Raw genomic sequence first — 27,649 nt, 5'->3', positions numbered from 1 at the left:
ACTAGAAAGTTGAACAAGAATGCACCATTGGATGGGGAAAAAAACTATAAGCATCTGGAGAGAATGATTTCAAATGTGTCTATACCAAGGCACAGAGCGTGGAAGAAAACAAGATGAGTCTGAACTCTATCCATGGGAAAACAAATGTGATATAATAAATACAGTACTACTAAAACTTGGTCAGATGAGATTCATGACTTCAGTGTAGTTTTTAATGGGTATAATATATTCGAAATGAAAAGACTGAAGAGGAAGGAAAGAGCATTAATATTATATATGAAAGATTTTTTTTTCAGCTGTGAGGAGATCCATGATTTAGAAGATGGAAAACTGGTTAAGAGAATTTGGGTAAAAATTAAAGGAGAAGATAACAGCGGTGATATTACTAGATTGGTGGATGGCTGTCTACTACAGACCTCCAATGAAGACAGAATATGTGGGTTCTATTCTTCTAGATTAGATTACTAAACAAAGATGAGACAAAAAAGCAAAGTGTGCTACTAATATACCTCCCATAGCACTTCAAGCACTCTCTGAGTGGTTTACAAGTTAATTATGCAGGCTACACATTGCCCCCTACCTCCCAGTGAGTTGGATACTCATTTTACCAACCTCAGAAGGATAGAAGCCTGAGTCAACCTTGAGCCGGCCACCTGGGATTGAAGTCCAGGTCGCGAGCATAGTTTTGACTGCAGTACAGCAGTTTAACCACTGTGTCACGAGGTAGATGTAGTAGTAATGGGAAATTAACTACCATAGAAGTAAACTATGTCAAAAAAGATGTTGTGTGCCGTCAAGTTACATCCAACTGATGGCAACCTTAAAAGAGTTTTCAAGGTATGTGAGATATTAAAGAAGTGGTTTTACCATTGGTACTCCCCAGTGAATTTCCATAGTTAAACAGGGATTTGGACCAAGCTGTCTTGGATCCTAGTCTGGTAGTCTGTCCACTACATCATAAGGTGTAATAAATTGCTCATTTACTTACTAAGAGTTTCATTTTTTCAGAAAGTGAAATAAACAGCAAAGGGATCGGCTATCTTAGATCTGGTTCTCACTAACAGGGAAGAATCAATGAAGTGGAAACAGAAGTGGCAACACCACTTAGGATTCATTATGCTGAGAAGAGGGAAAGCTGAGAATAGTAGGATGTACTCTCTAGACCTCAGGAAGGCTGATTTCAGACAGTTTAAAAGAAATAATGCATCCATGCCCCTTGGTTTAAAAAGTGCTCAAAGAAAACGGAATCAATGCCAAATAGAGTTTCTTGAGAGTGAGATATTGAAGGTACAATTACAAACAACCCAGTTACTGTGACCAGCCAACTTGACATCAATACCAGAAAAGGCTGTAGAACGTATCATTAAACAGATGGTCTGTGAACAGTTGGGGGAAAATGTAGTGATTAGTAAGAACAAATACAGGATTCTTTCTTCTCATACGAGGGGGTGCTGATAAGTAGTGAGCCTTTCCCAGAAAAAAAAATTGAGCTAGGAAGCTATAAATTGCAGGGTTGTTGGCCGATTTGTCTGTATTCAATGGTGCAAAAATCAACTACCTATGATTTTAACTTATCTTTCATGTTCAGGTCCAAAGTGAACATGTTCGATGTGGAAGAGCATAGGACCATAATCAAGTTCTTATTTCTCCAAGGGAAATGTGCAAAGCAGATCCGTGGTGAAATGTCACAAACTATGGGTGACAGTGGCCATTCATATGCAAGAGTTAAACATTGGTTTGTCAATTTTAAAACTGGCCATTTCGGTGTTGAAAGTAAGAAACCCAGTGGAAGGCCTGTTTCTGTCTCCGTGCCTGCAAATGTGAAAGCCATCCATGACATGATCATGGAGGACCACCAAATATCAGCCAAAAGTATTGTTATATATTTGAGAATATTACATGAGAGACTTGGTGCCCTTATCCACAACGACTTGGAAATGAGAAAGCTGGCAGCAAAGTAGATCCCAAAACTTTTGACAACCAAACAAAAGAGGAAATGTGTGGAGTTTTGGAACATTTTGCAAGAAATGAGTCAGATTTCCTGGACAAACTGGTAACCAGTGATGAGACATGGATCTGCTGTTCTATAAAGGAACAGTCTAAGGAATGGAGGCACAGTGGTTCCCCCAGGTCAAAGAAGTGCAAAGGTCAGTGCAGAAGCAAATAGCAACAGTTTTTTGGGATAAGAAGAGAGTTCTGCTGATGGACTACCTCCAACAGGTTTCAACCATCAATGCAAAATATTACTGTGCATTATGGACGAAGTTGAGACAAAATATCAAGGAAAAATGTTGAGGAAAGCTCTCCAAAGGTGTCATCCTGTTGCATGACAACGCCTCGTCACACACTGCAGGTGAAACCATGGCAAAACTGACATCCTTAGTCTTTCAAGTGATGCCCCGTCCACCCTATTCTCCCGACCTGGCTCCTTCTGACTATTATCTGTTCCCCAAACTCATAAAACAGCTAAAGGGACAACAATTTGGGAGTATTCTGGAGGCAACTAATGCTGCAAATGAGTGGTTACACCAGCAGTCGGAAGAATTTTATTTGCAGGGACTTAAAAAGCTGCAGGACAGGTGTCACAGGTGCATTGACTTCCTGGTGGAATATGTAGAATAGTGTGGCAGTTACAGCTTCCTAGCTCATTTTTTTCTGGGAAAGGCTCAACACTTATCAGCATCCCCTCGTATATTCATAAGTTTGTTAGATAGGAAGAATGTGGTGGATGCATTTTAATACCAGCAAAACTTTTAAAGGAATCCCCCATGATATTCTTGTGGCCAGGCTTGTAAAATGTGGGCTGTACAATGCTGCTGTTAGTTTGATTTGTAACTGACTTGGCTGTACCCGTGAAAAAATACAAAAAGGATCATACAGTTACTACTGTCTTCTGAAACTGTCCTCTTTTGAGATGGAATGGGAATGACAGATAAACCTGTGTATCAACCATAAACTTAAGGTATTGAATGCCCAAACTCCAGGTGACCCCTTGCAATGATTTCATGTAGATCTTAAATAGCATGGAGGAAAAGACTGAATCCTGTGTGATGTGTTAAACTAAAGCTGCATTTTTTTTTAAAAAAAAATGTCTTGTTTCATGGGACAGTTTACTTAATTTTGTTGTTGTTTAGTCGCTAAGTCGTGTCCAACTCTTCGTGACCCCATGGGCCAGAGCATGCCAGGCCCTCCTGTCTTCCATTGGAGGTTCATCTAGCCCCAAGTGGGTTTCCCCAAAACCTGTAAGATTTAGCTGTGCTGGAGAATTTGGCCCTGTAGTGCTCTAAGCCAAAAGCTAAAGTAGGGGTGGGCACCTTCTACAGGCTAGACAAGTTGTGATAGCAGCAATGAACAGTATTTATTTTTCTATAAGTGCCCAGCCCCACCTAGTTTAAAAGTAGAGTTGCCCTTCTGGATGGGTTATTTTGTTTATGAGCCAGAAGTTAGCTACCCTTATAGTAAGGAATTACAGACAAGTATCTCAGCAGCACCTTCTGAATTAGATCTTCAAGTAGAGAGCAGAACCAGCTTAAAACATTACTCCGAAAGCTTGTTCATGGCAGATATTGAACACCATTTCTGAAGCCTCCTAAAGTGTTACTAGTGACCAAAAGCTGATGCTTTAGTTGCCCTGGACCAGGTGCTTTGTACATCCTGTACTGGCTAACATTTCAGATGTTCTTATTCATATATTTTTCCTCAATAGATTGTTCATTTGTTCCTGCAGAAAAGGAAGGAACATGTCCCTTCTTGGGAAGGGACATGCAAGTCAGTTTCTGACACTGTGCTGCAATATGTACATAAATATGTCACAAAACTGAATACACTAGTGTCAGAAATTTACAGGGAGGTGGCCAGTATAAACTGTACCAGCCATGCTTTGGGTGGTTTTTATTGTGTTAAGGTACATAATAATTGCTTATATGTCTCTTGCTTTCCAATTACATCTCCAGATAAAAACAGACTCTTTATTTCTAAAGTGTTTATTTCAATATTTTATATCTCACGTTTCAGCAGAAGGCTCAAAAGGCAGGGAACGGATAATATTCTTTAAGCAATAAAACACTATTGATCACAAAATTATAGTAGTAAAAATAGCAATAAAATAATATTAATAAAAAACATAAGGGAGGGGGAGGGAGAGGGGGAATAAAATCAATAATCCCTGAAAATCTTCCTTTCAGGGTGTCAAGTGCTAATTGAGTTTTTTATGAAGAATATTCCACAATTAGCATCCCAACATCTGGAAAGGACTGCTGCAATTCAACAGTCCCTGGATTGGGTCTTCTAATTTGTATCATAAGGAGCAGGCAGGTTCACATAAGGTTACTTATTTTTAAGTAACAGCAAACATCTGAACAAAAAAAGTTGAATTTTCAGTATATGCACTAGAAAAACGGTACGATCCACTTTTGAGCTTTTTAAGGCAAACAATTTTTATTTTGCTCGTCAAAGAGGTACAGGCAGCTGGTACCTTAAATAGGTACCCTTGGAAGGAATTAAAATGATTACTACTATAATAAGCTATCCATAATGACCATACGGAGTATACATCAAGCCAAAACATAGTAGGCTATTTCCTGCACAATTAGACTGTCATTATTTCTGGCACTTTAGCAGATAAAGCATCTGGGGGAGGGGGCACTGTTGGAACCAAATCAGGGAAATTTGCACATGGGACTTGCTATGGGAATATATATTTCTGCAGAGGTTTATGACAATTTTAATTATAACCTAGCTGGTTGCTGGAATATTTTGGAGGCGCTTGGCAACTTTTGTATACTCTGCACCAATGATACCATTGTTTTAGTGAGGGTACATCTTTGCCATTTTCATGTTCAGCTTTATTGTACTTTGTAACTGAAATAGTTTAGTAAACGTATGGTGTCTTCAGAATTAATTCATGAAGTACAACTACAGTGGTTGTATTACTGCAGGCAACAAAAGTGCGTACGTACATGCTATGAGCTAGCCCCCTCCAACCTGATGCCTTCCAGAGGTTTCACACCATCCTTAGCCAAATGTTGGAGGTTGCAGTCCAAAACAGATGTAGATAGACCTCCATGTTAGGGAAGGCTGCTGTAAGAATAGCTTGGGAAGGGTGCAGTTGCAATGTAGTGAACTGAGATGCCACAGCTAAAGGAAGATATATAATCTAAAATAACAGATCCTTGCTTGAAATATCCCCTTAGCTATGAATTCCCAAGCCTTTAGCTTTAGTACCATACTCTCATCTCAGCAACATTATAGGTTGTTTTTCCCACTGGTTCCCTTCTCTCTGTTTATATGCCTCACTTGGCATTTTTTACCTTGCAATTAATGCCTCTTGGGGTTGTTTGTATTTTATCTATCTCCTTTATTTAATATATGTTATTGTGTTTTAAACTTCTTTGTAAACTAGACAGACTAGTGCATTGCACTAATGGTAAAGGTTCCCCTTGACATTTAGTCCAGTCGTGTCCGACTCTAGTAAGGGGACATGATGGGCAGTGCTCATCCCCGTTTCCAAGCTGTAGAGCCAGTGTTTGTCCATAGACAGTTTCTGTGGTCACGTGACCAGCACGAGTACACGTGGAAGGCTGTTACCTTCCCACCATGGTGGTACTGTACTTATTTATCTGCTTCATTCTTCGCTAACCGGATAAGCGAAGCGTCCAACCAGCAGGCGGAGCTTTTCCGTATAGTGCGCGACCTATCCGGAGTTGGTCCGGGTGATGGGCCTCCCCCTAGTTTTTCACCTGACCAATTTGCGGCATTTTTTAAATCTAAAGTGGAGGCCATCCGCCGGGAGCTCTCTCCTTTTTTAAATGCAGTGAATCGAGCTGAGATGTCCAGCGCTCCGTCTTACCCGGTTATTCTCGACTCTTTCCAGCCAGTAACGCCTGATTCTGTGGCCAGGGTGCTTGACCGCTGTCAGGCCACCACCTCCTCCTTGGACCCTTGCCCGGCCTGGCTAATCAAAGCAGCCAGGTCGAAAACAACTGAATGGGCCACAGCAATAATAAATGGGTCTTTCCTGGAGGGCAGGTTCCCGCCTGCTCTCAAGGAGACACTCATTAGGCCCATACGAAAGAAACCTAGTTTGGCGGCGGACGAAATTGGCAACTATAGGCCCGTCGCCAATATTTCTTTCATGAGCAAAGTGGTGGAGAGGGTGGTGGCAGACCAGCTTCAGGCACTCCTGGATGAAACAGATGGCCTGGATCCGTTCCAGTCGGGCTTCAGGCCGCGTCACGGTACAGAGACGGCATTGGTCGCCCTGTATGATGACCTGCTGAGGGAGGCCGACAGGGGCAAAACGTCTCTGCTGGTCCTCCTCAATATTTCGGCGGCCATTGATACCGTCGACCACGGTATCCTCCTGGGGAGGCTCTCCGAGTTGGGAATCGGTGGCCTGGCGTTAGCCTGGCTCCGTTCCTTCTTGGAGGACCGCCCCCAGAGAGTTCAGCTTGGGGAGAGTGTCTCGGCCCCGTGGAACTCCAACTGTGGGGTTCCACAGGGGTCGATTATCTCCCCAATGCTATTTAACATCTATATGAGGCCGCTAGCGGGGGTCATCAGGGGGTGTGGAGCGCTGTGTCATCAGTATGCTGATGACACCCAGCTCTACATCTCCTTTTTACCAACTGCAGGTGATGCCGTCCTGTCCCTTCAGCGCTGCCTGGGGACTGTACTGGAATGGATGCAGGAAAATGGCCTGCGGCTGAACCCGGACAAGACGGAAGTCCTGAGGGTGGGCCCCCCCGTGGTTGGTGGCTTGGTTGGCTCTCTCTCGTTTGGGGGGGCCACCCTGGCTCCGGTGAGTGGGGTCCGCAGCTTGGGCATACATTTGGACCTGACGCTCACCATGGAAACACAGGTGGCGTCGGTTGTCCGCTCCGCCTTTTTCCACCTTTGGCGGATTGCCCGGCTGCGGCCCTATCTCGACACGGGGGCGCTCACCACCTTAGTACACGTGCTCGTAATCTCAAGATTAGATCACTGCAACACGCTCTACGTGGGGCTACCTTTGAGGCTGATACGGAAACTCCAGATGGTGCAGAATGCAGCAGCCAGACTCCTTACCGGAGGGAGAAAATTCCACCACATTTCTCCTATCCTGGCTAGACTGCATTGGCTGCCCATTCGTTTCCGTATTGACTTCAAAGTTTTAATACTCACTTATAAGGCCCTAAACGGTTTGGGACCTCGATACTTGGCGGAACGCCTTCACCCACCAAGTTCTACCCGGACCACCCGCGCGACCCAGGAGGTGAGGCTGAGGAGCCTGACGCCGAGGGAGGCCCGGAGGGAGAAGACACGAAACCGGGCCTTCTCGGCGGTGGCTCCTCGCCTTTGGAACAATCTCCCTCCTGAGATTCGCGCGGCCCCTACGCTGGGTACATTCAAAACTCAACTAAAAACATGGCTCTATGTCAAGGCCTTCCCTCCTGCCAGCACCTAATCTAACTTAATTTATTTTTCTCTTCTTTATCTATTTATTATTTGCGATTATTTATGATTTTTGTCATTTTCTGTTAATTGATTTTTAATTTATTTTATTATAATTGTATCTATGTTCCTGTTAGCCGCTCAGAGTGGTATAGATTTACCAGATGAGCGGGATATAAATCAAATAAATAAATAAATAAATAAATAAATAAATAAATAAATAAATACTTGCATTTTTATATGCTTTCAAACTGCTAGTCGCGTGGATTCGATCTTACAATTGCTGGTCTTACAACTGCACCACCACATCTGCACTAAATGGGAGATACATAAATCTAAGAAATAAATAGATAGTATGGGGATAAGAATATTCACCTGCCTTATAGGATGCTGGTAAAGTACAGCTAGAAAATGGCAATGAGTTATTCTGAATGTTTAAAAGGACAATGTTTCATCTCTGGTTGTGGAGCCAGATGTTGGGAGTTTGATTTGCCACTGTGCCTCCTTAGTGGACTGGACTTGATGATCTATAGGGTCCCTTCTAGCTCTGCAGTTCAAAGATTAAAGTGTCTACTACTGTTTGCTGTTACCACATGGAGAGCAAACTGGAATTCAATGATTTTTGCAGTCCCTGTGAGGTAGCCATTGTAGCAGTTAGTGTGGAAAGGTATGGAGAGTTGTATAAACTACTGGGAATAAGACTTCTCACTGATGAATTCTGTATTCTGGTTTACCTCACTTCTTGTCTATTTCAAAATGCATACTGCATAGTCAAGAGGGGACAGAGACCAAGCAGATCTATCTGGAAGTCATTGCTTCTAGCTTGGAACCATTCCTTTGGAAATTTCTTTCCTAATGAATTATAATTACTTTGGGCCAAACTACATAGAATATATAGTACTCCATTATGTGTACTTTCTTCCTGTCATGGAAGCAAAAACAAAATTCAGTTTCAAAGACAGAAAATTAAAACAGAAAACCAGTGTATAGAGAATAGTATTTCTCTGCTAAAAATTATCTGTTTCTGATTTTTAATTTAAAAATAAAAATCTGGTATCTATGTTTTCCTCTTTTGTGAGACAAATACAACAAGGAGAAGGTGTTCAACTTCCATGTCTATATTCTGTTTATCAAAGAAATTATTAACAGACAAATTACATGCTGAGTATCATTTGTAGTTGTGACTCTCAGAAATGAGTACAGACACATCACTTGTGCTCATAGGCACTCTTTTTATTACTCTGCTTCGAATAGTAAATAAATATTCAACCAGTACTCTACAAAATGAAAATGCAATTGCAGCATCTTGATCCATCAAGCCCAATTCATGTTAAAGTTTTTCTTGTGTGGGTGAGCATAAAGAAATGGACAAATTGTCCAGCCATGGTTTCAATGAGATGGCTCCCATCTCAGTTAGAACTGACTTCTGCATCACTTTTCTAGTGTTTCTTTTATTGCATTATTCCAGTAGTTAGTCCCAACTAGAGTTGTTGTTGTTTAGGCGTTAAGTTGTGTCCAACGCTTCGTAACTTAGAGCACGCCAGGCCCTCTGTCTACCACTGCCTCTCGGAGTTTGGTCATATTCATGTGTTGGTAGCTTCGATGATACTATACAACCATAACGTCCTCTGTCGTCGCCTTCTCCTCTCGCCTTCACACTTTCCCAACATTAGGGTCTTTTCCAGGGAGCCTTCTCCTCTCATGAGATGGCCAAAGTATTGGAGCCTCAGCTTCAGGATCTGTCCTTCCAGTGAGCACTCAGGGTTGAGTTCCTTCAGAACAAATAGGTTTATTCTGCTTGCAGTCCAGGGGACTCTCAAGAGTCTCCTCCAGCACCACAGTTCAAAAGCATCAATTCTTTCGCATTCAGCCTTCTTTATGGTCCAGCTCTCACTTCCATACATCACTACTGGAAAAACCATAGCTTTGACTATGCGGACCTTTGTCAGCAAGGTGATGACTCTGCTTTTTAAGATGCTGTCTAGGTTTGTTATTGCTTTCCTCCCAAGAAGCAGGAGTCTTTTAACTTTGTGGCTGCTGTCACCATCGGCAGTGATCATGGAGCCCAAGACAGTAAATCTGTCACTGCCTCCATATCTTCCCCTTTTATTTCCCACGAGGTGATGGGACCAGTGGCCATGATCTTAGTTTTTTTGATGTTGAGCTTCAGACCGTTTTTTGCACTCTTCTCTTTCACCCTCATTACAAGGTTCCTTAATTCCTCCTCACTTTCTGCCATCAGAGTGGTATCATCTGCATATTGGAGGTTGTTGATATTTCGTCTGGCAATCTTAATTCCGGTTTGGGATTCCTCCAGCCCAGCCTTTCTCATGAAGCATATAAGTTAAATAAGCAGGGGGACAATATACAGCCTTGTCGTACTCCTTTCCCAATTTTGAACCAATTGTTCCATATCCAGTTCTAACTGTTCTTTCCTGTTTCACATATAGATTTCTCAGGAGATAGATAAAGTGGTCAGGCACTCCCATTTCTTTAAGGACTTGCCATAGTTTGCTGTGGTCCACACAGTCAAAGGCTTTTGCATAGTCAATGAAGCAGAAGCAGATTTTTTTTTTCTGGAACTCTCTGGCTTTCTCCATAATCCAGCACATGTTAGCAATTTGGTCTCTAATTCCTCTGCCCCTTCGAAATCCAGCTTGTACTTCTGGGAGTTCTCAGTCCACATACTGCTGAAGCCTACCTTGTAGGATTTAGAGCATAACCTTGCTAGCATGTGAAATGAGTGCAATTGTATGGTCGTTGAAGCATTCTTTGACACTGCCCTTCTTTGGGATTGGGATGTAGACTGATCTTTTTCAATCCTCTGGCCACTGCTGAGTTTTCCAAACTTGCTGGCATACTGAGTGTAGCACCTTAACAGAGTCATCTTTTGATATTTTAAATAGCTTTACTGGAATGCCATCACCTCCACTGGCATTGTTAGCCATGCTTTCTAAGGCCCACTTGACTTCACTCACCAGGATGTCTGCCTCAAGGTCAGCAACCACACTATCTGGGTTGTCTGGGACATCCAAATCTTTATGGTATAATTCTTCTGTGTATTCTTGACCCTCTTCTAGATGTCTTCTGCTTCTGAAAGGTCCCTACCATTTTTGTCCTTTATCATGTACATCTTTGCCCAAAATTTTCCTTTAATATCTCCAATTTTCCTGAACAGATCTCTGGTTTTTCCTTTTCTGTTATTTTCCTCTATTTCTTTGCATTGTTCATTTAAGAAGGCCCTCTTGTCTCTCCTTGCTGTTCTTTGGAAATCTGCATTCCATTTTCTGTAACTTTCCCTATCTCCACTACATTTTGTTTCCCTTTTCTTCTCTGCTATTGTAAGGCATCGTTGGACAGCAACTTTGCTTTCTTGCATTTCCTTTTCTTTGGGATGGTGTTTTTTTTTTTTTTTTTTTTTTTTGGCTGCCTCCTGTACAAATGTTACGAGCCTCCATCCATAGTTGTTCAGGCACTCTGTCCACCAAATCTAGTTCCTTAAATCTATTCTTCACTTCCACTGTGTATTCATGAGGGATTTGGTTTAGATTATACCTGACTGGCCCAGTGGTTTTTTCGTACTTTCTTCAGTTTAAGCTTGAATTTTGCTATTAAAAGCTGATGATCAGAGGCACAATCAGCTCCATGTCTTGTTTTGCTGAGTGTATAGAGCTTCTCCATCTTTGGTTGCAGGGGATATAATCAATATGATTTTGGTATTGCCCATCTGTTGATGTCCATGTGTAGGTGGATCGTGTTTAGTCAGAACTCTCCACTATGTCCTGTCCGTCTTGGGTGTCCCCGCACGGCATTAGCCCATAGCTTCTATGAATTACTCAAGCCCCTTCACCATGACAAAGCAGCAATCTGTGAAGAGTAGACCAGTTGAACAAATGGACCTTATTTAAGTGTTGTACTTAAGTCTCATTCAGTGAAGATTGCATTACTGCTGACTTCACTACCTTAATCTTTGAGTCTATTGTGGTTGGGATTAAAATTTGGATTTAACTCATTATTTTTGTTGTTAATTTTGTTATACACTTTTCTGTTTAGCAAGAAATTAGAGAAGTCACTATATTCTTCCCCACTTACTGATGAGGAATAAGTAGTAGTATTACTTTGCCTTTGCAGCTGTAAAAAGCAATATAAAATTATTATGTACTTTTCTTCTATTGTTGTAGTCAATTTCTAAAGTTACTGTCCAGCATAATGGTCGCTAATAGAGACCAGCATAAACCACTGGTCCAGGGGTTCATGCCAGTTCATTTTTCAGCCGAACAAGTGTTGCCACTTTAAGTGTTGTCACTCACCTGGAAAGGGGTAGCAACCTGACTTCCCTGCCTCTTCCAGGCTCTGCCTCTGAGTGGGCGTCAGCCAGAAGAGGCAAGACTTTGAAGCACTAAATACCAGTTTGGCCATTAAACGAACTGGCATGAACCATGGAACTGGTAGTTTGGGCACATCTCTAGTACCTAAACTAACATTGCGCGATAGTTCCTCAAAGTATTAGTATGCTTTGGGGAAAGACATTCTTGTTAGCTTATTTTATAATCCTTTAATAGAGAGAACCAGAAGTATTAATTAAATAGATGTAAGACTTCAGAATTAAAACGTGTTGCATGTTAATGTGGTAGCACTCCCTTTACCTAGCATACTCTGTACAAATGAAATATCTCTAAAACTGAGATGCCACCACTAGAGATGGGGATGAATATAAAAATGGATCGGCTTTTTCGATGAAAATAGCCGATTCCTTAGAAATTCATCCCTTCATATTTGTAGGTTCCAGAGACCCTCATGAATACAAAGGGATGAATATTTGCCCATTTTTATTCATTCTTCATAATACCAAAAAAAAAAAAAACCAACAACTCAATAATTCTGCCTACTGGCTGCCAATTAGCTGATCATCAGCCAATAGGCAGCCACCACACCCCAGCCACCCATCCTGACAGCCTACACCCCACCCCTTCCCCTCCCTACCTTAGCCCACCAACACCCCTTTACCCTAATTGCTGCTGCCAAGGTCTCCTTCTGGCCTCCCAGCCACGGCATGTAAAAAGGGAGACTGGCTGCCCTTTGCAAATATGGTGGCTGTGTCTTCATTTAGGGTAGGGAAGCTGCATCTCCAAAGGGGCGGCGGCATGTGTGCGTTTTTTAATAACTTCATTATTTGTTGCTTCATGGGGGCAACTTTGTGCTTCATGAATCGTCAATCCTTGATTACTCACGTAGCAGGATGACTTGCCAAAATGGTGAGTCGTCCCCATCTGTAGCCACCACCCCACCTAGTGGCGAGGAGTGCTTCAAGGCTGGGGTCCTGCTATGTCTGGTTGAACGATAGGTGTCCCTGATGGTTCTCCAATTGCTGAGAACAGTTTTCAGTCGTCTTTATAGGTGCATTTGGTGGTAATACAGGAGACGGGCTTCTCTGTTGTGGCTCTGGAACTCCCTCCCCTGGCTTCATCTTTGCTGTCCTTCCACAGACAGGCAACAACCTTCTTCTTCAGGCAAGCTTTCCCTTACTAACTGACTGTCTAAAAGGGTTTTATTAAAATGAGATTGTCTGTACTTTAGTTGCTTTTAAAATCTATTATAGTAATGCTTTTATCTATCATTTTTAATATGATGTCTATTTAATTTTTTAAATATTCAAATAACTTATAGTTTTGGCTTTTAATATAGTTTATTTCTAATGATGTGATTCACTTTGGATCCTTTTTAGGAGAAAGGCAAGGTAAAATATGTTAAATAAACAAATAAAATAAATATGTTATTGTAGGGGAGGAGCAAGAACAGATGCCCTGGATCCAAAGGCATTTCCCCCCCCCCCAAAAAAAATACATCAGTCCACCCCCTTCCTTCTGCTCTTCCTTGCTAGGGGCTGAACTCAGTGATCCATGCAGTCTTTTCCAATTCTGCAGCTCTAAGATTATTATTATTATTATTGCAAACATTAAGAATTCTTACAGCCATGAAAAAAGCTGCACAATCCTAGGGCACGCCTCCCTCCCACACACAGAAGAAGAGAATGTTTTGAGTAGTCTTTACCTAGAAAACCCTGAAAAGGGTTGTCATGATTCAAAATTGACTTGATGGCACATTATTATTTACTATTATTAAAGTCAGTAGGACTACCTACAGAGATGCCCTTGGCTCATCTAGCTTCAGTGTAGGCACTCATGCTTTGCATGTGTGGTTTCTGGAGCACTCTTTTGATTTATGGTTAGTGGCACTCATGTCTTCCTAGAATTTGCCTAGTCCCTTTCTACAGACTGTATGTATTACATTAATCACATTGTTTGCCCTAAGTACAAAGCATCTTCTTTTCATTAATTGCCACCGTGTGGCATGGAATGTCCTCTTCCTGCTGTGTGTGTATATTGGGAGAAATGGGAAGGAGGAATTTCAGTTGGCATAAGCAGGAACTTATTCACAGTCCATAAGAAATAGAGCAGGACATCTGACCGGAACAGACAGGAACTTCTTTCTGTTGTTAAATAGGGGATGACCTAAGACTTGTAAACAAAGAGTTAAAGGTCAGTCTGGATTGGGTCCCACATTTGCAATTTATGGATGAAAAACCTTGCACTTAAGTATGAATTACATTGCCAATGCCATGTGTATTTTGTCCCTAATTGAGACAGGAACTGGGAATAGTGTTACCAAATATATAGTGGTCACAATCACCCCAATTCCTACTCATTAATGTGACAAGTTGGAAGTCCTCCTATGATGGGTCAGATCACGTTGCTCCATAGTTCAGGAGCCTCTACTCAGAGAGACATAAAAGCATAAAGCAACTGTAGCATAAAAATGAAAAAACTCTTCTGGATCAAATGACTGTTCCATATCTTCCAATGTTCTACAGTACTTCCCATCATTTGGTAATAGTAGTCTAGGTTCCTGTGGAAAAGAAGGCCAATTGATTTTTCTCAATTATTATCACTGAGTCTGAGGAAATCTGTGCCAGGAAACAGCATTTAGCAAATATTGACGGGTTTGCTATCAAAGATCACATCAAAGTTAATATCATCAAAGAGTCATGAATGTGTATAAAGTCCTGATATGGTTCTACTCAGAAATATATGGATATGAATGGGAAATGAGGTTAAGAATATATTATTTGGAAAATGATCTGGGCATCATTTGAAAAGATAATTACAGACAAGTTTAACAAAAGGGAGTATATAGCCACAGAAAGAGTTGACTAATTCTGCAGTAATTTTAAAAAAATAATCATTATTTCCAAGGTGAAGAAGAAAAGAGGAAGAAGAAAACTGACTTCAGGTTAAAAATTAAACTTGACTACTGAAACATAGATTTTGTATTATGCCAAGGAATCTATATTTGGAAAAAGTCAAGGGATACCTTATTACTTAGAGCAAGTTCCTATCTCTATGGCCAGATGAAGTGCATCTAAGACTATTGAAGGAACTAAATGAAGAACTCTCAGAACCACTATTATTTTCTTGAAATCGCAGAGGATGGGTGAAGTGCCAGATGATTGTGCCTATCTTCAAAAAGTGGGAATCAAGGAACTACAGACTAGTCACCCTGCCATCAATTAGACCTTGTCAGTGTTAGATGGAACAGCCTAATATTAGTGGAGTTCAGAGGTTGCCTGGTGTGATTAAGTTAGTAAAGAAACAAGTAAATAATGATTTTTAAAAGTAAAATAGTTCCCTTTGATTGAAATTGACTTGAAATGGACATGGGGATAGGGTAATGCCAATGTTAGTATTAAAACTACTTTAACTACATCTAAGAACAAGAAGAATTACTTCATAGGCTTTCTATTCATGTATCTCAAAAGCCTTTACAAACATTAATTAATTAAAGCTGAGAAACTCCCTCTAAGCTAGAGAAGTGTAATCCCTGTTTACTTGTGGTTTTTAAATTAATAATGATGTGTGTCATGAATGTGTGTAATAGTAATAATGACTAATCTTTTGAATGTTTATACATAAGATACAATATGGATTGAACATTTGCTGAGAATACAGTTGAACAGATGTGTGCTTGCATGTGAATATACTGGGGGGTGAAGATCTTAATTTGCCAAACAATGTATAAACAACTGAAATTGGTAATAAGCTGATTCATAATGCTGCCTTGATGTCACTCCAGATTCTGTACACAGAAGCAGTACGTACTGTGCAGAGTGATAAAGAGTTTTATCCAGAACAATAGAGTTTAAAGTGTGCATCTTGTAAACTATTTACTTAATAAACCAGATTTTTGTCCTTATGGAAATGTAAAATCCAGTACTTGATCCTGATTGTGTAAATGCACAAGGCATTGCACAAGGACATTTAAAACTCACAACTTCATTACCTTAGCTTTTGTTTGAACTGCATGTTTTGTTAGGCACTTTTTATTATTTCTTGAATTTTTGAGGCTAGAATTGTGTTACATCCAGTGTGTTGGATCTGCAGAAAAAAGCTGACATCACTCACTGAAGAGGATTTCACTTCCTGGAGAGTCCCCCTCACTGGAACATGGACTGTGCCCTCCTCCCCAGCTCTGTGAAGTTCCCGGTGGTTGGGGGAAACAAGGTGGCTGGTTTTCAGAGTGAGGAGGAACCACTATCATCTCTCCATCCTCCTCCTGACCTGAGAGACACGTTCACTGAGTGGAAGCCTGGGAGACACTCCCCCTCCCCATCTACACAGAGGCAAAACATGGAGGTGCAGTTTTCAAGGGAACACATACACCAACAAAAAAAACGACATTGCATTACATCGTTACTGAAAAATCCAAACCAGCTCCCAATTTAATTCAACATATGGTCATGTCCTCAGTTGCACATGCCTAGCTTTGTCTGGGTTCTACACCTAAAAATGTCTTTAAATGGTTGTCAACCATGGGAAAGCACAATAAATAACTGTAAACCTTAACTCCTCACCAACTCCATAGATAACTTTATATTGATTAAATACTCTCATGATTCACACACACAAAAATGCAAGACCTGTGTCATTAGTGTACTGTGTCCTTTTCTTTCAGGTTACTCAATACTTCAAGCTATTATGGAAACAGCGGGAGAAAAAAGCTGGCAAGTCAGCGCCATTTGTGTGGAGAATTTTAATGATGCAAGCTACAGGCAGCTTTTAGAAGACTTGGACCGAAGGCAGGAAAAGAAATTTGTGATAGATTGTGAAATAGAGAGGCTTCAGAATCTCTTAGAACAGGTAATGCCTATTCTTAATGTCATTGTAAACACAGTAACGTATCTCCAGAAGAGTGGCCTCTCGTCCTTGCCTTTCTTCTTGCCTGCCAGTTGAAACTGTGAATTTCCACAGCATCTTTTTCTCCTTCTTCTTTTGTATGCATAGTCCAATATTTAATCTCCACTGCTAGCTGCACTTGCCCATGGATGTGAAATTCTTATTAAAAGTCTTTTACATCTAATAGGGAAAACTGATAGAAGCAGCAAGTTTTGTTGGTATGTTAAGACCAAAGTATTGTAACTGGTTTAAACACATGTGTGTCCCAATCCTGTGTATAACAGGGCCACAGCTCTTACAGCTGAAGAAATGAACTTATTAGAATGATTCCACTGAAATAGAAGAGAGTTGTTTGGTCATTGTACAATACCAGAGAGCCGTAAGGTCCTTATACAATACCTTTATAGACCACTCAAACAAAAGTCACACAATCTGCTAGCTTTCATGGATCAGTGCCCACTTCTTCAGTCATGAACAAATGTCTGCAGAAGTGGGTATTGATTCATGAAAGCTAGCAGGTTGTATAATTTTTTTAAAGTGATCTTTAAAGGTATCGCCTACTCCTGCACTGTATGATGAGAGGAGCTGAATATTCCACTCATCCTCTATATATCTCTCTGAAAGTTTTCTCCCAGACTATCACCCCATGTTTTCTTCCCATTCCAGCTCATTTCTAATACTGAAGCTTGACTGAGTGACAGGGTGTCTGAGGAACAGTCTTTTGAGGAGTGTACATCTATGTGATGAACTACATTCTACCATTTATTCAACTGTGCAGCTGTTTTCCTTTGAAAAGACCTCTGTTACAGATTGAGTCTGGACTGGTTTTAGATAAATACATCTGAAACTATCACAACTGAACTTTTTAAAAAAAAATCAGTCGACAACATTGTCATTTGACCGTAGTCACCTCTTTTGTGACCCACTTATTTAGTTTGGCAAGGGAGAATTCTCAATTGAGAATGGGTTGTAATTTATGCAAGCAGTTTCTCCACAGAATTGGTGTTTGTTCCTTCTGAGAAGCAAGCTACACAGATAAATTAAGCAGAAAAGCACTGGCCCACTGTTTAAAAGAAGAGTTGTCTCAGGCTGCCATACAACATAGCAATAGCAATAATTGTGTTGTGCAATTTACGTTACTTGCATTAAAGCGTTACCTTGCACTAAATGTTATTTCTGCTATTTTGCTTTCTTCGCATTAAATAATGTGCAGCTTGGCCAAGGCTATACAGGCTGCGTCTTCTCTTGGCATGCACAATGGGGAACTGATCTCTTAACCCCTAACTCATCAAGCTATACAGCCAGACACATTTTTACTACTTACATAAATAGAGCAGATTTCTAGTTAGGTATGCATGGAATTGCAAATTTTATCCTTGATTCTGTGCCATGCATTTTTGAGATGTTAGAAGGAATGCTCTGCATCCCTCCCCATCTCAGAAAGGTACAGCATGCAACGGGGGCTTGCTTTCTATTTATACTTAGAGTACTTTAGACACAACTCAAAGGGTGAGCCCCAACCTTCTCTTCTTGGGCCAGGTTGATCCTTTTCGTAATTCAGGTTGTTTGGAATGCCGTAGCTGCACTTCCTGCCTCTCTGTCTTGGAGCTGTCAAGTTGACGGAGGTGGGGTCTGAGATCTGGAGCTGAGCAAACGTGTGACAACAGTGTGCTCTGTATCTTCAGCTCTAAGCTGGAGGTCTTCTCATCACTGTTATCAGAGATCAATGAATCATTTGCTAGGGCAAACATGGATGTAGGTTTCTATGTATCTATAGCACTGATCTTGGCCTTCTGAATTGTTCAGCATCCATTTGGGGGCATGGATCACACATGAATGTTCATCACTTGATAACATCAAGTGAAGGCTTGCATGCATGAATGCATCTTTATGGATGGAAATTATTGTATCTCTTCCCATCACTTCAAGTGAATGCTGTTCCATGGAGACAGTCCACACAGTCATTTGCCAGTCAGTAAAAGCGTGATAATTGACTGTAGAGCAATCAAGTGCTACGTATGCATAATTGTACATTGTCCTAAAATCCTGATGGGATGAAGGGCAGTACAGTATCTGGATGCATTAAATAAATAAAGTGGAATCAAAGTGCAAACCAATCTGCATTCAGAAATCCTTACAATAATTCACAAGGTCATAAATCATATGTATCCAATCTTTGCTGACAGAAAAGGTCTGTATGAGTTAAAAAAGAAATGGGGATGTGAAATGTCATTTTTGTTTAAGAGCTGGAAAGCCTGCTCCACTTGTGAATCACAGCAAAAGACTGCCATCTAGTGGTATTTGACATTATTTTGGTAGGTTGTTGTCTTTGGGCATGAGAGTTTTAACACGCTTTATTGCATGAAAACCTAAAATGCTGTGAGTTGTAATCAGTGACAAAATGTTATTGTCTTCCAGTTTCTACAGAACTGCAGGGACAAAAATGATGCCACTAGGGATATTATTTCTCCGTACCCCTTTGTTTCTGCATCAGGATGTGTTTTGAGAAAACAACTTTACACATTGTAATCAAATCGTTCTTTAGCTCACACACAAACAAACATAAAGAAATTACAGTTAATTTACAGTTAATGTTAAAAGAATAAGAAAAAGGGTTTTCTAGGAGTAAGCATAAAATAGTCTTTGTAGGTATTGAGTTATATTAAATTTTCCTGTCATGTTTTCACTGTGATATGTGCGCTAAATCCCAAAGATATTTGAATCCTTGGATATAACTATATAGTTATGCTTCCATTGGTAATTAAAATTCACTGGTCAGTTTTTCTAAACCATGGTTTGTTTACCTTAACTGTAGCTTGTCTATACATTAAAAATTGTCCAAAGAATTGAGTGCAATCTGAAACCATGTTTTGCAGTTGGCTTATTGAATCTCATCTTATGTTAAGTGTGACTTGCCATTGCATTTTAACTCTAAAATTTTGTTTAATCCCAATTTGTTCCATTGCTTCACCTGTCCTGCCTAGTTGGCTGCAAAGACACAGGGAAAGCAGCTAGAAAACTGTCACTCGTACTACTGGTGCATTTACAGACCCTTTTCAGTTCTTCATTGTCTGACAACTAGGACACTTCTCTGTCCACCTTCTCATCGTCTAGTTATTACTCTCCAGTCTAGCTGTATAGCTCTGCCACAACCTTGCAAAGGAAAAAATATATACCGTTTTAAAAAATGACAAAGACTTTTATCTGTAACTAACAAGAGAAACACATTGCAAGGTGTCTGTATAGAAAGAGCAGCCACAGCAATAAGTACTTTTATTCAAGACTGTTGTAAAAGACCCTCGTGGCGCATTGGTTAAACTGCTGTACTGCACCTAAAACTGTGCTCACGACCTGGGGTTCAAATCCCAGGTAGCCGGCTCAAGGTTGACTCAGCCTTCTATCCTTCCGAGGTTGGTAAAATGAGTATCCAGCTCGTGGGAGGGCAATGTGTAGCCTGCATAATTAACTTGTAAAGCGGCCAGAGAGTGCTTGAAGCACTATAGAATGGTATATAAGCAGCCTGCTTTGCTTTGCTTTGCAATGAAAGGATTAACAAAAAGAAGCTTTAAGAGTATGTTTTGTTCAGATGCTTGTCAAATGTGGCCAGAGACCCTAAAGAACGAGCGCACTGTTGTTCCCTGACCTATTCTGTCACCAACCAGTGGCAAGAGAATTGGAAACATGATAATGCCTTATGAATCTTCAACTGTCACAGATGTCTTTAGTACAGGAGCTGGGTCCTCAGAGAGAACTTAAGGGAATGAATGAAATTAGATTGCTTGACTGTCTGCAACCAGGAGCCTGATTTTGTTGTCCAACCATAGGCTGCTAAACCAAGCAAGCAATGTTCCTCACCTTGGGTCCCAAGATATTCTTGGATGGCAACTCCCAGAAATCCTGGCCAGCACATCTAGTGGTGAAAGCTTCCTGGAGCTTTTGTCCAAAATCATCTGGGGACCCGAGGTTGGGAACCATTGATTTCTCATGATGCCCCAAGAAGGCTCTGTAGATTAAATCCTGCTATTGTCATGTAATCTCTGACAATAATAATTCCCATTCTGAACTAAGATCTGAAGCCTTGGACAGTCATGCCTGAAAGCCAGGTATAGGCTGTGTGACCAACAGGCTACTTACAGCACCCAAGATCACCCACCACCGCCAATTCCCAAATTGTAAAAAAAGTTGGTTTAAAATGATCAGGTAGGTTGCCCTCTTGTGGCATAGGAAACAATTTTGCCATGTTTTGGAAGTGTTGTAAAAACGTCATAAATTCTAGAGGGGGGGTGAGGGACCTTTTTCAATTTAAAAAAAGATGCTTATTAAAGAAAAATGGTTCTAGAGTGGGGTGGTAGCAACTGGGGTGGTAGCAACCTTCAAATGCAGAGGTAAGCACTTGTAGACCTCTGGAAGTTGCCTATACCTGATGCAAACAAAGCTTGGTAGACTATCAAAAAATGTACCAGAGCCATTCATCTGAATTAGTTTTCTCATCTGGATTCTTGAAACAAGTAGGAAAGAGATCACAGTAGGTAAGGTGTATGAACAGAAGTGGAATATGTAGCAGCTAAATAAAACATAGAGCTCTTAAACATGAAAAGAATGTTGGGAGGGCTTGAGTTATCTCTATGCTTAATTTTGGCCAACCAGCATGTCTGAAGTGGAATAAATGGCAAAAAGGATAGAAGTGGTCCCCAGTGCATACAGCAATAGCCATTACAGTACAAGGAATAGCACAAAAATAACTGTAAAGTATATTTACAGAAAGAGTCTACAAAGGTTAATATAAATAATAAATACGTGCAAACAATATATTGAATGCAGCTGTTGAAAAAAAAAAACAATGCACAAGCAGGCAGGATTCCAGTAATCTCCTATTCCAAAATTCTTCTTAAAATTTCCAACTTAGGAAACAGTCCCACAGATTACCAAAACAGGTCCCATTAAGAGTTAAAGTTTGTCCATAATATTACACATGCCAAACGAAGTTTCTGCCAGATCTCATTAAGTTGTTGAGTGAAGTATCCATGTAAACAAATCACTGTCCTTCACGATTCCTTGATGAGTTTACTTAACTGTTGTCATCTGTTTATGTCTCTCCAGTGCATGCAGTCTTTCTGCACTACTCTCTTGCTGCTTCAGCACCATTTCACTTTAAACTTCATGTTCTGTACCTTCATGTTCTGTACAAAAACAAAGACAAAAAAATTCTATAGTTCTAGCCAGGAATTATGTAGACAGTTTGATGAAATCATCTTGCCACCAAAACAATCACACAACACCACTTGAAAGCAAACAAATCTGTCTCTATCTGAATAGAGACTGGAGAGTGAATACCTTCAACTGAGGAAGGATATGGGCTAAATGGAAGAGATGCTTTACATCAGTGGTTCCTGATGTTCTTGGACTACCAGAAATTCTGGCCAGCACAACTAGTGGTGAAAGCTTCTGGGAGTTGCAGTCCAAGAGCATCTGTGGACCCAAAGATAGGAACTAGTGCTTTAAAGGAATGCAAAAATAATCACAAATATCAGTACTCTTGGAAAAGCACTAGTTATGTTTGCTTGATGGGGCCAAACGCTGTACTGCAGCTAAAACTGTGCTCACGACCTGGGGTTCAAATCCCAGGTAGCCGGCTCAAGGTTGACTCAGCCTTCCATCCTTCCGAGGTCGGTAAAATGAGTACCCAGCTTGCTGGGGGGGGCAATGTGTAGCCTGTATAATTAAAAATTGTAAACCGCCCGGAGAGTGCTTGTAGCACTATGGGGTGGTATATAAGTCCAATAAATAAATAAATAAATAAATAAATAAATAAATAAATAAATAAATAAATAAATAAATAAATAAATAAATGTTGATTCTAGCATGAAATATACTACTGCCCAAGATTTGGTTTGGTTTGCTTTGCTTTTAGTGGCCATCTGTTGCCAACTCTTAGGAGGAGAGGAATTCATTGGGTTATGATCTCTCAGGATGATATGATGCTTTAGCAATTTCCCCACATTGTGATATGACTTGTGCCACACTTTAAAAGATGCATTTTCAGCTGCTCAGCCTTACTAAAATTACAATTTTGTACTCCTGAATTTCAAAGTGCTTTGCGGAAAATTACTTTTTCTCAGATCCATTTCCAAAGCTCCTTCCTTCGCTTGTGAGAACTAAATTGTGCTTAATAGTCTTGTAAATCTCTGCTCTTCGGGTATGGCCTTCTGGTGCTTGAAAATGGACTTCCTTCGTTGTAAATTAACTACATAGATAACATTGTAGCAGCTATAAATTAATTAACTACCACACTTCCCTCTGAATGTATCTACACACAAAATTATCAATAATTACTTAGCTGACCTTTTATTTCATCTGCATGGGCACAGGCATAAAGGAAAGAACTCTCATAGCTTGTATTGAAAAAATATTAAGTGGAAATGACTTTTGAAAGTTTCATCCAATTGGTACAAATATGTGGTGTTTTGTTTTACAGAGAGAGAGAGAGAGAGAGGTTTCCTGGAAAGAAATCTGATCGGTAGCATCATTACAGTGGTGCCTCGCTTAACGAGTGCACCGTATAGCGATGTTTCCGTATAGCGATCCCGAAAAAGGGATCGCTATACGGAAACATCCCCGATCGTCGCAATGGGGAAAACCCGCATTGCGAAGATCGGGTATTGCGGCGGCCATTTTGGAGCCGCCGAACAGCTGATCGGCGGTTCCAAAATGGCCACCGGAAGCCCAGAAATGGCTGCTGGCAGCCGTTTTCGCGCCCTGCCCTCGCTTAGCGAAGGCGCGAAAATGGCTGCCGGCAACTGGAATCCTCGCTGAACGGGTAAGTAACAAAGGTATTGGAACGCATTAAACGAAGTTTAATGCGTTTCAATACATTTCCCCTACCCGTTTAGTGACGATTTCGCATAGCGAGGGTTAATCCGGAACGGATTAACCTCGCTATGCAGGGCACCACTGTATATGAATGTTTATAGTTGGAAAATGTATAAAGATGATTTCTCCATCCATCCCAGAGTGCAACTTAATGCCCTTTCTAGTGAATCATGGCAAAATAAATAAATAAATAAATAAATAAATAAATAAATAAATAAATAAATAAATAAATAAATAAATAAATAAATAAATAAATAAATAAATAAAATATTCAAAAAGAGTAATGTTTCTAAAGTAAACATGTGTGGACAACAATTGAGATAGGGAGAGGTACTCGAAGAACTTTCGTTAGAGGGCAGTTTAAAAGTGTGCTGAATAAATACAAAGGGGTATGAGGACCATTTTGTACAATATTTTCCCTAGATTCTCAGCAAGGAATCTGAAGGAGGAGGATTCTAGACATATCTGCTGGCCAATATTTTATACCAGCAATCTTGGCCCATGTATTGTCTAGGCAGTTTCCACAGAATAAAACATGTGGCCAATTCAGTTGGAGAGAAACACCTTTAATGACAGTGATTATCCCAGTCTTGCTATATTGAGGCTTACCACTGAGACTTCCACTTGCATCAGTAGGATTTCCTCGCTTCTCGTCTTATTTTCCCATATGTTTATTTTTTCCCCCTCAATCTTCTGCACAGGAAACTGCCAAATTGAGTGCAACTTAATGCCCTTTCTAGTGAATCATGGCAACAGCAACAACAATGTGCTGTCAGGTCATTTCTGACTGATGGTAATTATTTCCGGGCTTCCAGGTAGAAAGTAGTCAGAAGTGGTTAACTGTTCTCTTTTGCAGGCACTCCGGGGCCATACAGCTTGCCGAGCGCTAGAGAGCCTGGCTTATCTTGTGGGACATACAGTATTTATTTATTTTATTCAATTTATACTCCATTCATCTAGTGGCCAGACCAATACTCTGGGCAACTTACAATAAGCATCAAGAACATAAACGAAGATTTAATAATAAACAACAAAGTAAGACATTAAACAAGAGAGCAGACAAAAACCCAACTGAAATTAAATCTATAGTAGGGAATAAAACTCCCAATACCTGGCTCTGGAGCTAAATAACTCACTGATCTACTTATGATATACCTAAAATACAGTAGACCCACTTGCAATGATCCTGTCTCCCTAAAGAGACAAAGGTTGCGGTCAAGGAGTCCTTCTGCGTGCAAAACTACCATCTTTATTTCCTAAGGTAGATCCGTTAGGCTTCAGAAGTGCATAGTAAGCCCCATAGACAAGCCTGAAGCTTAAAAGTAACCTCTGATTGCTTCCAAAGCAATAAAACATGTTGTGTTTCCTTAGAATGCACAACAGCCTTACCTAGTAGGACCTTTTAACTTACAGTAGCAACCATTAACTCTCTTTCATCCACACTGGATTTAGATAGTCTTCCTTTTTCAAGAGACTAAATCCTCATTGAAGGATTATATTTTTTTATTAAGGAAATAAAGTTTCATTAGAATACAGTTGTAGCTTTAAAAAGCACAAGCACTGAGCATTTCCAGACTGTTACAATGTTTAAATAAACCTACAACTTCTAATTAAAATAAAAACAGCTAGGTAATCATCTTTGCTCTATGTCCTACATGTTGGCATCTAGAAGCTGGGCTATTCCCCCCTTCTTCTTTAAAATAAAAACAAGCCTCTCTGTCTCACATTCCACAGCATTCATGGACCTTTCATTTTACATCCCTTTAGGACCTCCTTCTTCATTACACTTTCAAGCTGACACCCAATTAAGTCCAAGTAGGCGTAATTCAGAACACTCTGATCACCACCCAAAGTTCTCATGATCCAAGCTCCAGGTGTCTTATCTTCTCCCCATTAGTGGTTTTTGTTACGCCTCCTCTCTCTGGACTGTCCGACCTTGTGACTTTGACAAACAACTCTGCGTAAAAAGCTCATGAAAAACATCTCTCTGAATTCATCTTACACAGAACCTAACAGACTCCATTTTTGCATGACTACAATTCCCAGTTTCCTTCCATTTCCTTACACCATTTTAGTCATTTTCACTTCTAGAGAGTTCCAACCTCATCTAATATCCATTTATTTTGTCTTCCTAGTGGCCTATGATGTCTGTAAATCTCTCCTCCCAACCATACGTTTTGAATTAGTCAAAAGATTTTCTTGACTGTTTTCTTCACCGCCCAATTTTCACATCTGTACATTGTGATAAGGAATACCATAATATGCATGATCTTGGTCTTCAGTGGCACATCCTTACTCTTTAAGATCTTTTCTGCAGCAAGAATGGAGGCTGTTATTTAAACAGCTTCTGTCACTTGCTCCTCTGATAGCTGTACTGCTGCTATATTTGTAGAAGGCTTGATGTGATAAAAGCATTTAGCCATCATGAGCTATGGAGTAATACACATTTCACATACAAATCACTGTTTCAAATGGTACAATTAGAGGTAGCATTTTCAGTGTCTTTGAATATTTAAATCTGGACATGAGACTAGAACTTTCCGAAATGAGCAGCTGCATACATGTCCCTGAAGTGAGCTGTGAAAAAAACAGAAAGTTTAGTTGTGTGTTGTTTTTAAACACAAGAGCAAGAAGAGGAAACTGGCCATAGCTTTTCTTAATACAGGCTTCTGATTTTTCTTTTCCATCCTAATTAGGTGGCTTTAAAAACAAGAATCTAGTTAGGAGTACCTAGTTGGTTCTGCTTTTATTGGAGAATGGAGAACATCAGCAGATAACCTTAGTGTCAATAGAACCTGTAAAACCTGCTACATAGCAAAATCTTTTTCTAAAGTCTGGCTTCAGTATTATTGCAGCTGTTCTGAACATTTTCCAGCACTCAGTGAATCATCCTCTTCTCCCTCAAAGGCTTTTAAAATATTTTGTGGACGGCTTTGTGAAAGATTTATTATTGCTTCAGGTACTGCATAAAAATCTCCTGAGACAATAGTCCCATTACACTCTCAATCTTTTTTACCTCTCTGAAGCCACCATGCCTGTACAGAATGAGGAGGCACTGTATTTGGTATTGTTTTCTTTTCCTGGATAGTTTACAGGCAAAAATGTTGCTCAATAGGAATGGCAGTAGCTTTCAATGACTGCTTAACAATTCCTTATTGTAGGACCTTAAAAAAAAGTCTTATCTTGAAATATATTAAAATAAGAGATCTTTGCCACTGACACTTGTCTTTTAGAAAGATTCATATAAATTGATTTCTGAAATTAAGAAATTAGCTTGGTAGTTTAGGTACCTGGCTGCAGAGCCAAAGATTGGGAGTTTGATTCCCTACTGTGCCTCCTTGATAAGGACTAGACTCTATGATGCATAGGATCACTTCCAACTGTGCAGTTCTAAGTTCTAAGATTATAACTATATGGCCTACCTTTCATCTTTCAAAAGTTCTTCAGCTTAAAAATGCACTTTAGAAAAAAACACAAAAATCAGACGCCTAAATTAACTTGTTAGTTACAACTAAGCTAGAATCAATGAAACTTAAAGCTTGGTCACACAGCCAAAAAAAACCCCTGGGATTTGACCTATGTTAAAAATCATGCTGAGTTTCACATTCACACAATGAATTCCACAGTGTGTATTTATTTTCCTCTGACTCTATTTTCATAGGAAGTGAGTTAAAATAAACAGCCACCAGAAGGCTATTTCTTTTAGCATGCTGTTTTCTTAACTGACTTGAGCCCATTGTGAACCTTACATCCAGTTTTAAAAGCAAACTTCTCCATGCATACCTGATTTAAGGACACAATCTGAAAGTATATAATCTCCCACTTTGGTATGTTAATGGAAAATATGTATTTCAGTTGCTAAGTAGGAACACAGGACACGACTCCAAAAAAACATGTGACTTATTCGGCTAAAATTAAAGCGCTACATATTGTTTTTTGTTTTGTTACGCAGGGAGCAGGGACCTATTTCTATGGTCTGCCCTTGAAGGCTACTGGATCCGGTTGGATTCCAGGATTCCAGGAGAGGAGTTTCGGCTGACCTGGCTGGCGCTCCTGTTGAGGATCTGGCTGATGGCTGGTTCACTGCCACCACCAGGGCTGTAGACACAATCGCACCT

General features: G+C 40.3%; 1 protein-coding gene across 6 annotated transcripts in view; it reads left to right on the top strand.

The window, feature by feature from the left end:
- The window catches only part of GRIA4 (glutamate ionotropic receptor AMPA type subunit 4), a 295,426-nt gene that overhangs the window by 184,454 nt on the left and 83,323 nt on the right, over window positions 1-27,649 (top strand). For all 6 annotated transcript variants that reach the window (XM_078390085.1, XM_020805165.3, XM_020805166.3 and 3 more), the window contains one exon: window positions 16,441-16,625. In XM_078390085.1, coding sequence (XP_078246211.1) covers window positions 16,441-16,625 — 185 coding nt within the window. The remainder of the gene's footprint in view (window positions 1-16,440; window positions 16,626-27,649) is intronic.

This window comes from Pogona vitticeps, chromosome 3 (assembly GCF_051106095.1).
Source record: "Pogona vitticeps strain Pit_001003342236 chromosome 3, PviZW2.1, whole genome shotgun sequence".
Lineage (NCBI taxonomy): Eukaryota > Metazoa > Chordata > Lepidosauria > Squamata > Agamidae > Pogona > Pogona vitticeps.
This window is presented reverse-complemented; position numbering and strand designations above follow the sequence as displayed.